The sequence below is a fragment of the Scyliorhinus torazame genome, chromosome 1 (genome assembly GCF_047496885.1).
Source record: "Scyliorhinus torazame isolate Kashiwa2021f chromosome 1, sScyTor2.1, whole genome shotgun sequence".
Taxonomy (NCBI): domain Eukaryota; kingdom Metazoa; phylum Chordata; class Chondrichthyes; order Carcharhiniformes; family Scyliorhinidae; genus Scyliorhinus; species Scyliorhinus torazame.
This window is the reverse complement of record NC_092707.1, coordinates 5860088-5874290: the sequence shown is the minus strand read 5'-3', so window position 1 is coordinate 5874290 and position 14203 is coordinate 5860088. Positions and strand designations below refer to the sequence as shown.

The window sequence follows — 14203 nt, the reverse complement described above, 5'->3', positions numbered from 1 at the left end:
GGGGGAGGGGGGGAATTGGGGGAGGGAATGGGGGAGGAGGGAATTGGGGGAGGGAATGGGGGAGGAGGGAATTGGGGGAGGGAATGGGGGAGGGGGGAATGGGGGAATTGGGGGGGGGGGTGTTGCAGCCGGTATTTGGCGCCCAGCCTGCTGACTCTCCGCTGCGGGCGGGCGGGCGGGCGGGGGGGGCGGTGGTTCCGTGTGAGTGGCCCCGGGGCCATTCCCGGGAGGCGGAGCCGGGGCGGGAGGCCGGGGCCCAGCGGGCGGAGCCGGGGCGGGAGGCCGGGGCCCAGCGGGCGGAGCCGGGGCGGGAGGCCGGGGCCCAGCGGGCGGAGCCGGGGCGGGAGGGCCGGGGCCCAGCGGGCGGAGCCGGGGCGGGAGGCCGGGGCCCAGCGGGCGGATGGAGGCGGCGGCCGGCTCTCCGCGGCCGGGGTTCTCCCGCTGCCGTTGTTTCTACACCGACAACATCTTCCTGGAGGACTGGCGGCTCCACATCCGCCGCGGCCAACCCGACCTACGCTCGGTGAGCAAAACCCCCACACAAACCCCCTCACAGACCCCCACACAAACACCCCCACACAAACCCCCTCACAGACCCCCACACAAACACCCTCATCGACCCCCACACAAACACCCTCATCGACCCCCACACAAACACCCTCATCGACCCCCACACAAACCCCCTCATCGACCCCCACACAAACCCCCTCACAGACCCCCACACAAACACCCCCACACAAACCCCCCCACACAAACCCCCTCACAGACCCCCACACAAACACCCCCACACAAACCCCCTCACAGACCCCCACACAAACACCCTCATCGACCCCCACACAAACACCCTCATCGACCCCCACACAAACCCCCTCATGGATAGTCAGAGGCTTTTCCCCAGGGTAGAGGGGTCAATTACTAGGGGGCATAGGTTTAAGGTGAGAGGGGCAAGGTTTAGAGTAGATGTACGAGGCAAGTTTTTTACGCAGAGGGTAGTGGGTGCCTGGAACTCACTACCGGAGGAGGTAGTGGAGGCAGGGACGATAGGGACATTTAAGGGGCATCTTGACAAATATATGAATAGGATGGGAATAGAAGGATACGGACCCAGGAAGTGTAGAAGATTGTAGTTTAGTCGGGCAGTATGGTCGGCATGGCTTGGAGGGCCGAAGGGCCTGTTCCTGTGCTGTACATTTCTTTGTTCTTTGTTCTTTGTTCTTTGACCCCCACACAAACCCCCTCACAGACCCCCACACAAACACCCCACACAAACACCCCCACACAAACCCCCTCACAGACCCCCACACAAACACCCTCACAGACCCCCACACAAACACCCTCACAGACCCCCACACAAACACCCTCACAGACCCCCACACAAACACCCTCACAGACCCACACACAAACACCCTCACAGACCCCCGCACAAAACCCCTCATAGACACCCACACAAACCCCCTCAGAGTCCCCCACACAGACCCCCTCATAGACCCCCACACAAACACCCTCACAGACCCCACAGAAAACCCATCATAGACCCCCACACAAAACCCATCATAGACCCCCACACAAAACCCATCATAGACCCCCACACAAAACCCATCATAGACCCCCACACAAACCCCCTGATAGACACCCACACAAACCTCCTCATAGACACCCACACACACACACTCATAGACCCCCACACACACACACCCTCAGACCCCCTCACAGACCCCCACACAAACCCCCTCATAGACCCCCACACAAACCCCCTCACAGACCCCCACTCAAACCCCCTCATAGACCCCCACACAAACCCCCTCATAGACCCCCACACAAACCCCCTCATAGACCCCCACACAAACCCCCTCATAGACACCCACACACACACACTCATAGACCCCCACACACACACACTCATAGACCCCCACACACACACACCCTCATAGACCCCCACACACACACACCCTCATAGACCCCCTCACAGACCCCTCACAGACCCCTACACACACACACCCTCACAGGTCCCCACACAAACCCCCTCACAGTCCCCCACACAAACCCCCTCACAGACCCCCACTCAAACCCCCTCATAGACCCCCACACACAGACCCCCTCACAGACCCCCTCACAGACCCCCTCATAGACCCCCACTCCCCGACACACACACCCTCACAGTCCCCCACACAAACCCCCTCATAGACCCACGCACACACACCCTCATAGACCCCCACACCAACCCCCTCATAGACCCCCACACCACCCCCTCATAGACCCCCACACACACGCCCTCATAGACCCCCACACACACGCCCTCATAGACCCCCACACACACGCCCTCACAGATCCCCCCACACACACACCCTCACTGATCACACAAACCCCCTCATAGACCCCCACACACACACACTCTCATAGACCCCCACACAAACCCCCTCATAAATGCCCACACACACACCCTCATAGACCCCCACACAAACCCCCTCATAGACCCCCACACACACGCCCTCATAGACCCCACACACACGCCCTCATAGACCCCCACACACACGCCCTCACAGACCCCCCCCACACACACACCCTCACTGATCTCCACACAAACCCCCTCATAGACCCCCACACACACACACTCTCATAGACCCCCACACAAACCCCCTCATAAATGCCCACACACACACCCTCATAGACCCCCACACAAACCCCCTCATAGACCCCCACACAAACCCCCTCACTGACCCCCCCACACACACGCGCACACTCTCACAGACCGCTACACACAAACCCTCACAGACCACCACACACACACCCTCACAGACTCCCACACAAACCCCCTCACAGACCCCCACACAAACCCCCTCATAGACCCCCACACAAATCCCCTCATAGACCCCCACACAAATCCCCTCATAGACCCCCACACAAATCCCCTCATAGACCCCCACACAAATCCCCTCAGAGACCCGCACACAGACCCCCTCACAAACCCCCTCATAGACCCCACACAAACCCCCTCATAGACCCCACACAAACCCCCTCATAGACCCCACACAAACCCCCTCATAGACCCCCACAAAAACCCCCTCATAGACCCCCACAAAAACCCCCTCATAGACCCCCACACAAACCCCTCATAGACCACCTCATAGACCCCCACACAAACCCCCTCATAGACCCCCACACAAACCCCCTCATAGACCCCCACACAAACCCCCTCATAGACCCCCACACAAACCCCCTCATAGACCCCCACACAAACCCCCTCATAGACCCCCACACAAACCCCTCATAGACCCCCACACAAACCCCGCATAGACCCCCACACAAACCCCGCATAGACCCCCACACAAACCCCCGCATAGACCCCCACACAAACCCCTCATAGACCCCCACACAAACCCCCTCATAGACCCCCACTCAAACCCCCTCACTGACCCCTCCACACACACACGCACACCCTCACAGACCGCTACACACACACCCTCACAGACCACCACACAGACTCCCACACAAACCCCCTCACAGACCCCCACACAAACCCCCTCATAGACCCCCACTCAATCCCCCTCATAGACCCCCACTCAATCCCCCTCACTGACCCCCCCACACACACACGCACACCCTCACAGACCGCTACACACACACCCTCACAGACCACCACACAGACTCCCACACAAACCCCCTCACAGACCCCCACACAAACCCCTCATAGACCCCCACACAAACCCCCTCATAGACCCCCACTCAAACCCCCTCACTGACCCCTCCACACACACACGCACACCCTCACAGACCGCTACACACACACCCTCACAGACCACCACACAGACTCCCACACAAACCCCCTCACAGACCCCCACACAAACCCCCTCACAGACCCCCACACAAACCCCCTCATAGACCCCCACTCAATCCCCCTCATAGACCCCCACTCAATCCCCCTCACTGACCCCCCCCACACACACGCACACCCTCACAGACCGCTACACACACACCCTCACAGACCACCACACAGACTCCCACACAAACCCCCTCACAGACCCCCACACAAACCCCCTCATAGACCCCCACACAAATCCCCTCAGAGACCCCCACACAAACCCCCTCACAGCCCCACGCACAAACCCCCTCATAGACCCCCACACAAACCCCCTCATAGACCCCCACACAAACTCCTCATAGACCCCACACAAACTCCCCTCATAGACCCCCACACAAACCCCCTCATAGACCCCCACACAAACCCCCTCATAGACCCCCACACAAACCCCCTCATAGACCCCCACACAAACCCCCGCATAGACACCCACACAAACCCCCTCATAGGCCCCCACACAAACCCCCTCATAGGCCCCCACACAAACCCCCTCATAGGCCCCCACACAAACCCCCTCATAGACCCCCACACAGGCCCCCTCATAGACCCCAACATAGACCCTCTCAGCAACAGGGGGGGTCAGCAAGGGGGGTGGGGCAGTGCTGGCAGCAGGGGGGTGGGGCAGTGCTGGCAGCAGGGGGGTGGGGCAGTGCTGCCAGTGGGGGCGGCAGCAGGGGGGTGGGGCGGTGCTGCCAGCGGGGGGGGGGCAGCAGGAGGGTGGGGGCAGTGCTGCCAGTGGGGGGCGGGGGCAGTACTGGCAGCGGGAAGGCACAACCTCCAACAAACACTGCAGTGATTAAAATCAGGCATGTGCAAGAAGCCGGAATTAGAAGAGCGGAGAGATGGATATCTCGGAGGGCATCAGGGCTGGAGGAGATTAGTGAGATAGGAACAGCAAAACGGATTGTGGTAGCTGCAGTTTCTCACACTTATTTACACAGAGGGTCGTGGGTGCCTGGAACTCGCTGCCGGAGGAGGTGGTGGAAGCAGGGACGATAGTGACATTTAAGGGGCATCTTGACAAATACATGAATAGGATGGGAATAGAGGGATACGGACCCAGGAAGTGTAGAAGATTTTAGTTTAGTCGGGCAGCATGGTCGGCACGGGTTTGGAGGGCCGAAGGGCCGGTTCCTGTGCTGTACATTTCTTTGCTCTTTGTTCTTAAGTGACAAAGCTCCTGTTTTTATTCAGTTAGGTCCTCGACCATGTCTAACTTTCCCCCAGGGACACTGCTATTGTTGGGTTTTTAATAATACTCCAGCATTTTACTAATTGGGTTCAACATATTTAGGTTTCTTTCACTGATTTTGGACATGTTTCAGATTTTAAGAAGCAAAGGATGCAAGACTGAAGAACAGTTCAGAAAGGTTCAAGCTGAGGTAAAAACCATTCTGTGAACTGACCCAGCTATGTGTGCTGCACACTGTCGCACTTACTGTGACGCTCAAATATTCACTAATCCTGAATTTACCTTCAAGTAGTACTGCTTTTTAACCATGCTGTTTAGTGGAGGCAAAACATACACTGCACAGATAACTAGCTTTCTGAAATTGGCTTTACTCCAGGACCTTTGCAACAGTGCGATCACCCCCATTGTCACAGCACAACCAAAACTACTCTTTCAACATTTGGACTGTTATGACACCCTGAGCTAGTGTGCGGTCAATCCCAGCCCCACCAGCCCCAGAGTCACAACTAACTGATTTAACCAATAATTCTTATCAAAATCTTTGGTCCTTGGCTGCCCAGTAATTACAGTCACCAGGTTTCTATGTTTAAACACAATTACTGTTTATTTATAACTAAAACAAATATGAATCATAGAATTTCTAAAGAGCAGAAGGAGGACATTCGGCCCATCAAGTCTGCACCGATCCTCCGAAAGAGCACCCTACTTAGGCCCCTCAGCACACCCTCAGTACTGACCCTCTGACAGTGCAGCACTCCCTCAGTACTGACCCTCTGACAGTGCAGCACTCCCTCAGTACTGACCCTCTGACAGTGCAGCACTCCCTCAGTACTGACCCTCTGACAGTGCAGCACCTCCTCAGTACTGACCCTCTGACAGTGCAACACCTCCTCAGAACTGACCCTTTAACAGTGCATCACTCCCTCAGTACTGATCCTCTGACAGTGCAGCACTCCCTCAGTACTGATCCTCTGACAGTGCAGCACTCCCTCAGTACTGACCCTCTGACAGTGCGGCACTCAATCAGTACTGACCCTCTGACAGTGCGGCACTCCCTCAGTACTGACCCTCTGACAGTGCGGCACTCCCTCAATACTGGCCCACTGACAGTGCAGCACTCCCTCAGTACTGACCCTCTGACAGTGCAGCACTCCCTCAGTACTGACACTCTGACAGTGCAGCACTCCCTCAGTACTGATCCTCTGACAGTGCAGCACTCCCTCAGTACTGACCCTCTGACAGTGCGGCACTCCCTCAGTACTGACCCTCTGACAGTGCAGCGCTCCCTCAGTAATGACACTCTGACAGTGCAGCACTCCCTCAGTACTGACCCTCTGACAGTGCAGCACTCCCTCAGTACTGACCCTCTGACAGTGCAGCACTCCCTCAGTACTGATCCTCTGACAGTGCAGCACTCCCTCAGTACTGACCCTCTGACAGTGCAGCACTCCCCCAGTACTGACCCTCTGACAGTGCAGCACTCCCTCAGTACTGACCCTCTGACAGTGCAGCACTCCCTCAGTGCTGACCCTCTGACAGTGCGGCACTCCCTCAGTACTGACCCTCTGACAGTGCGGCACTCCCTCAGTACTGACCCTCTGACAGTGCAGCACTCCCTCAGCACTGACCCTCTGACAGTGCAGCACTCCCTCAGTACTGACCCTCTGACAGTGCGGCACTCCCTCAGTACTGACCCTCTGACAGTGTGGCACCCCCTCAGTACTGACCCTCTGGCAGTGTGGCACTCTCTCAGTACTGCGCTGAAGTGTGTCTGGAGTGAGGATTAAACTCTTGATCCTCTGATGCAGAACCGAGAGTCCCTCTAACCAAGCCACAGCTGTTCTAAAATAATTCTGCGATCTCATTGTCAGCACCAATTAATAATGATTAAAAAGTAAACAAATGAGATAATATTAAATAAGCATAAAATTGTAAATAATTGATCTTAATTTATTGGAACTAAAGTGGGACAAATCACAGCAACTCTGATTAGCTGGAGTTTGCAGCTTTGGTCCACTAGCAAGCACATTCAAACTGCTTTTGTCTGCTGCTTAGCGATATAGAGCGAGCTTAGGGGTGAGGAATCGGCTGCGTTTATGCTAATCTATCACTTACTGGTCTGATTGCAGAGGTCTCTTGCCTTTGCATTGGTTACTGCGTAGTGTAGATCCTTTACGGGTCCTTCCTGTTTGTTCCCTGTTCATTCACTTATTTTCTCTTTCTTTTATTTTTAATCATTACGTTTTTGATCCATGGATGTTTAATGGACCTGTGACTTTAAGGCAAAGTGGCCAGTGCCTTTAATTCACGCAGTGGATTGCGGCAGCAGTGGAGATCAGTGATGACTCGGTTTGATTAATCTGGCTGATGGCCAATTAATTGGCCGAAAAGGGTGGCGCTCTGCCCGGTAACAGGTGGTGATTGGTTCTGTTCCACTGTTAAAGGGTCAGTACTGAGGAGGTGCTGCACTGTCAGAGGGTCAGTACTGAGGGAGTGCTGCACTGTCAGAGGGTCAGTACTGAGGGTGTGCTGCACTGTCAGAGGGTCAGTACTGTGGAGGTGCTGCACTGTCAGAGGGTCAGTACTGAGGGAGTGCTGCACTGTCAGAGGGTCAGTACTGTGGAGGTGCTGCACTGTCAGAGGGTCAGTACTGAGGGAGTGCTGCACTGTCAAAGGGTCAGTACTGAGGGAGTGCTGCACTGTCAGAGGGCCAGTACTGAGGGAGTGCCGCACTGTCAGAGGGACAGTACTGAGGGTGTGCCGCACTGTCAGAGGGACAGTACTGAGGGTGTGCCGCACTGTCAGAGGGACAGTACTGAGGGTGTGCTGCACTGTCAGAGGGACAGTACTGAGGGTGTGCTGCACTGTCAGAGGGACAGTACTGAGGAATGCTGCGCAGATAAACGGTGGATAATGAGAGAAATCTGTTGGAACTCCAGTATTGTGATGAATGGAGGAAGTTTTTATATGTTGTATATTATACCTGTTGCAGTAAAGTTTTTAAAAGCATCATGCATCTATTACAGTAATATTAAAGATTCCAGGTTAAGACACACAGTGGCAGTCATGTGTACCATGTACAAGATACACTACAGCAACGCACCACCTCTTTCAACAGCACCTTCCAAACCTGTGACCCCCGGCACCTAGATGGACAAGGGCAGCAGTTTCATGGGAACACCACCACCTGCAACATCCCCTCCCAGCCACACACCACTCTGACTTGTAAATATATCGCCGTTCCTTCACTGTCGCTGGGTCAAAATTCTGGAACTCCCTCCCGAACAGCACAGTGGGTGTACCTACACCTCGGGGACTGCAGTGGTACAAGATGGCAGCTCACCACCACCTCAAGGTCAATTAGTGATGGACAATAAATGCAGGTCTAGGCAGCGAATCCCACATCCTGTAAGAATGAATTTTTTAAAAAAAATTACCCCACTAGTTATATCCTCAAAAAAATAAAAAATAAATTGTCAAACAGGATTTCCGTTTTGTAAAACTACATTGACTTCTCGAATCACACAATGTTCGTCTCTGCGTTGTCCTCAGCATCACAGATGACAATTTTCAGCTGAAGACTTTTAAACATATTTCTTCAAGTGATGTAAGCACTGTTGGCTGGGCCAACATTTATTGCGGGTCCCGAATTGCCCTTGAAAATGGGGCGATGAGCAACCTGCTTGAACCACTATAGTGTAGGTACACCCACAGTGCTGTTAGGAAGGAAGTTCCAACATTTTGACCCAGCGATAATGAAGGAATGGCAATATGTTTCCAAGTTGAAGAGGAATCAGTAAACGTAGTATACTTAGATTTCTAATCGCGTTCGATAAGCTTCTGCACAGCAGATTAATCTGGGGTGGCACACTGGTTAGCACTGCTGCCTCACAGCTCCAGGGACCCGGGTTCAATTCGGCCTTGGGTCACTGTCTGCACGTTCTTCCCTTGTCTGCGTGTGTTTCCTCCCGGGCGCTCCGGTTTCCTCCCACAGTCCAAAGACGTGCAGGTTAGGTGGATTGGCCATGATAAATTGCCCTTCGTGTCCAGGGATGTACAGGTTAAGTTACGGGGATAAGGCGGGGGAACTGGGCCTAGATAGGGTTCTCTTTCAGAGGGTCAGTACTGACTCAATGGGCCAAATAGTCACCTTCTGCACTTTGGGAATCCTCTGGTTCTAATCAGCAAGATAAGGACTTGTGGAGTTTTGGGTAATGTATTAACATGGACAGAGGACGGACAGGAAGCAGATGGTGGGCATACACAGAACATTTCCAAGTTGACGTTTAAGGGGCATCTTGACAAATACATGAATAGGATGGAAATAGAGGGATACGGACCCCGGAAGTGTGGAAGATTTTAGTTTAGACGGGCAGCATGGTCGGCACGGGCATGGAGGGCCGAAGGACCTGTTCCTGTGCTGTACTTTTCTTTGTTCTTTGTTTTTTGTTGGCAGACTGACTAATGGAGTGCTGCTAGAATCTGCTTGGGCCTCCGGTTTTTTACAATCTATGTTAATGACTTGGATGAAGAGATGGAGTAATGTATCAAGGCTTTCTGATGATAAGCTAGGTGGCAATGTAATTTGTGGAGAAGGCACAAAGACTGCAAAGAGATACAGACAGATGAAATGAGTGGGCAACAAGATAGCAGATGGAGTATAACATGGGGAAGTGTGAAGTTATTCATTTTGGCTGTAAGTTATGAACCTTGTAAATGTTGATGTTCAGAGAGACTTGGGTGTGCTCGTACAAGAATGTCAAGTTAACAAGTTAACATAAAGGTGCAGAAAGCAATTAGGGAGCAAATTGCATGCTGGTCTTTATTGCAAAGAGATTAGAGTATAGGAATAAAGAAATCTTGCTCCATTTGTAGAGGACTTTAGTGAGACCAGATGTAGAATACTGTGTGCGGTTTTGGTCTCCACATTTATGACAATATGCATTTGCATTGGAGGTGGTACATCAAAGATTCACTAAGTTGGTCCCTGAGATGAGGGGACTGTCCTATGATCAGTAAATTGGGTTTATATTCTCTGGAATTTGGAAGAATGAGAAGCAACCTCATTGAAACCTACTAGATTCTGAAGCGACGTGATAGATAAGAGATTATGTCCGTTGGTCGGGGAATCTCAAACGGGGGTGCAATCTCAGACAAAGGGGCCAATTGTTTAGGATGGTGATAAGTTGTCAATCTTTGGAATTCTTTACCTCGATTTGACTCTGAGCAAAGCGTATTGATAACTGTCAAGTCTCACTGAATTATTTTGTCCCCTCAGATCGATGAGGAAGTCCAGAGGAGAAAGTTGCTCAGTCAGCACAGTTTGGAGAGAACAAGCATTATTTCCGCATGCTACAGGCCGCTGAATCCTGGGCTCTACCTTTTACAGGTAGGAACCAATCTTTGTCAATCTGCTGAACAACTTCATCTACATTAAAAGATTTAATGCAGGAATTCTGCCACGGAATACAGGAAACGCCCAGTTATCTTTCTCTCTCTGTCATTTCAAATTTCCGTGGCAGGAGGTGGGTGCAAACAAGTCTTGTTGGAACTCCATCGCTGCTGCTCTCAAGTCTGGTTCATCTCTTTCCTCCAGCTTAAACTGCTTCCTGCTGGAAGACACTAAACGCATCCCAATAACAGGAGAACATCAGGGGTAAGAGAGTTAGGAAGTAAAACAATCACTATCACGAGAGGTAAAGTACTGAGCTAAGAAACGGGGCTGAAGCCTGAAAGGTCCCCAGGGCTCGCTGACCTGCATCCTCGTGTCCTCACAGTCAGCGCCACAGTCACACAGTCAGAATCTATTTGGAACAAGGGAAAAACAACACAAATAAGTGAACGTCAGGGTAATTGTAAAGTTACATAAGTGAGCAAAATAGGGTAAGGGATTAAAAGTTAACATAAGGGAGGCAAGTTAATAGTATTCTTATATCAGCATTATTGTTAAAAAGGGGGAGTAAATAAGGGGCTTAAGCGTAGCCATGGCAGGAGGTCTTGCACCCGAGAGAAGCTCCTCCTGTACCACAAGACCATAAGACATAGGAGCAGAATAAGGCCATTCGGCCCATCGAGTCTGCTCCGCCATTCAATCATGGTTGATATTTTTCTCATCCCCATTCTCCTGCCTTCACCCCATAACCGCTGATCCCCTTATTAGTTAAGAACCTATTTATCTCTGTTTTAAAGGCACTCAGTGATTTGACCTCCACAGCCTTCTGCGGCAAAGAGTTCCACAGATTCACCACCCACTGGCTGAAGAAATTCCTCCTCATCTCTGTTTTAAGGACCGTCCCTTCAGTCTGAGATGGTGTCCTCTGCTTCTAGTATTTCCTACTAGTGGAAAATCCTCTCCACGTCCACTCTATCCAGGCCTCTCAGATTCCTGTAAGTTTCAATAAGAGCCCCCCCTCACCCTTCTAAACTCCATCGAGTACAGACCCAGGGTCCTCAACTGCTCCTCGTATGACAAGCTCTTCATTCCAGGGATCATTCTTGTGAACCTCCTCTGGACCCTTTCCAAGGCCAGCACATCCTTCCTTAGATACGGGGCCTAAAACTGCTCACAATACTCCAAATGGGGTCTGACCAGAGCCTTATACAGCCTCAGAAGTACATCCCTGGTCTTGTATTCTAGCCCTCTCGACATGAATGCTAACATTGCATTTGCCTTCGTAACTGCCGACTGAACCTGCACATTAACCTTAAGAGAATCGTGAACAAGGACTCCCAAGCCCCTTTGTGTTTCTGATTTCCTAAACCTTTCCCCATTTAGAAAATAATCTATGCCTCCATTCTTCTTTCCAAAGTGCATAACCTCACACTTTTCCACATTGTATTCCATCTGCCACTCCATTGCCCACTCTCCTAGTGTGTCCAAGTCCTTCTGCAGCCCGCCTGCTTCCTCAATACTACCTGTCCCTCTACAGATCTTTGTATCATCGGCTACTTAGCAACAATGCCTTCAGTTCCTTCTTCCAGATCATTAATGTATATTGTGAAAAGTTGTGGTCCCACCACCGACCCCTGAGGTACATCACTAGTCACCGGCTGCCATCCTGAAAAAGACCCCTTTATCCCCACTTAGGGGCTGGTTTGGCACACTGGGCTAAATCGCTGGCTTTTAAAACAGACCAAGGCAGGCCAGCAGCACGGTTCAATTCCCGTACCAGCCTCCCCGAACAGGCGCCGGAATGTGGCGACTAGGGGCTTTTCACAGTAACTTCGTTTGAAGCCTACTTGTGACAATAAGCGATTTTCATTTCATTTCACTCTCTGCCTTCTGCCAGTCAGCCAATCCTCTATCCATGCCAGGATCTTACCCTTAACACCATGGGCTTTTAACTTATTTAACTGCCTCCTGTACGGTGCCTTGTCAAAGGCATTCTGGAAATCTAAATAAATCACATCCACTGGTTCTCCTTTGTCTAACTTCCTTGTTACTTCCTCAAAGAACTCTTAACAGATTTGTCAGAGATGACCTCCCTTTGACAAAGCCATGCTGACTCAGTCCTATTTTACCATGCACTTCCATGTACTCCGCGATCTCATCTTTAATAACGGACTCTAAAATCTTACCAATGACCAAAGTAAGGCTAACCGGCCTATAATTTCCCGTTTTTGCCTCCCTCATTTCTTAAACAGCGGTGTTACATTAGCCACTTTCAGTCCTCTGGGACCCTTCCTGCCTCCAGTGATTCCTGAAAGATCATCACCAATGCCTCCACAATCTCCTCAGCTATCTCCTTTAGATCCCTGGGGTATAGTCCATCCGGTCCAGGTGATTTATCCACCTTCAGACCTTTCAGTTTCCCCAGAACCTTCTCCTTAGTGATGGTCACTTCACTCATCTCTGCCCCCTGATTCTCCTGAAGTTCTGGTATCCCACTGGTGTTTTCCACCGTGAAGACTGATGCAAAGTAACTAATCGGTTCCTGTGCCATTTCTTTGCCATAGAAGCTTCAAATGCTCCTGGTGGCCACGTGTGCAGGAAGTGTGTCCACCTGCAGCTATTGGCATCCTGGTACACATTGGTACCAATGATATCGGCAGAAAAAGGGATGAGGTCCTGAAAGCAGAATTTAGGGAGCTGGGAAATGGATTTTTAAAAAAACAGGACCCAGAAAATAGTAATCTCTGGATTACTTCCGGTGCCACGTGCTAATGAGTATGGAAATAGGAGGTTAGTCCAGATGAATATGTGGTTGGAGAGAAGGTGCAGCAGGGAGGGCTTTAGACTTCTGGGACATTGGGACCATTTTTGGGAACGGTGAGACCTGTACAAGCAAATGGGTTGCACCTGAACTGAAATGGGACCAGTATCCTTGTAGTGAGGTTTGCTAGTGCTGTTGGGGAGGGTTTAAACTACCTTGGGGGGGGGGGGGGGGGGATTCTGAGAGAATGTTCAGTGGGGGGAGATGCAAAGCCAAAATTAGAAGAGGTAGCAAGTGAGTCAAGAGAGGCATCGAGATTATAGACCAATCAAGCCACAAGGGAGTTTGCCAAGATTAGATGGCATTTATTTCCATGCAAGGAGTCTGATGAACAAGGCAGATGAGTTGAGGGCACAAATTAAAGCATGGGGAATATGATGTCATTCCTGCCACTGAGACATGGTTGAGAAAGGACCAGGATTGGCAGCTCAATATTTTAGGATATAGGAACTTCAGGTGAGATAGTGAAGGAAGTAAAAGAGGAGGGGGTGTTGTAATTTTGATCAGGGAATCAATTACAGCAGTAAGGAGGGATGGCATCTTAGAAAGCTCTTCAAACAAAGCTGTATGGGTCGAACTTAAAAACCAAAAAGGAGCAATCACATTGCTGGGAGTGTTCTATAGGCCCCCTAACAGTCCGAGAGAAGTAGAAGAGCAGCTATGTCGAAAAGTTTCAGTTGTAGTGGGGGATTTCAACTTCCCTGACATTAACTGGGGTGGCCATAGTGTAAAAGGTTTAGAGGCAATGGAATTCTTAAAATGGAGAATTTTTAAAGTCAGAACTTAGGTCCTACAAGTGAGGGGGCGATCCTGGACTTAATGTTCGGTAACTAAGTCGGGCAAGTGTTTGAAGTATCAGTGGGGGAGCATTTTGCAGACAGCGATCATAACTCGGTTAGAATCAAGATCGTTAAGGAAAAGGACAAAAATGGACCTGAAATC

General features: G+C 51.4%; 1 protein-coding gene across 2 annotated transcripts in view; it reads left to right on the top strand.

The window, feature by feature from the left end:
* Positions 1-346: 346 nt before the first annotated feature.
* Positions 347-14203, top strand: part of ogfod2 (2-oxoglutarate and iron-dependent oxygenase domain containing 2) — a 41317-nt gene continuing 27460 nt past the window's right edge. The window contains exons 1-3 of one of the 2 annotated variants that reach the window (XM_072516212.1): positions 347-523; positions 5182-5238; positions 10327-10437. In XM_072516212.1, the coding sequence (XP_072372313.1) occupies positions 401-523; positions 5182-5238; positions 10327-10437 (291 nt within the window). In that variant the 5' untranslated portion in view covers positions 347-400. The remainder of the gene's footprint in view (positions 524-5181; positions 5239-10326; positions 10438-14203) is intronic. The other variant, XM_072516274.1, reaches the window with a different exon arrangement.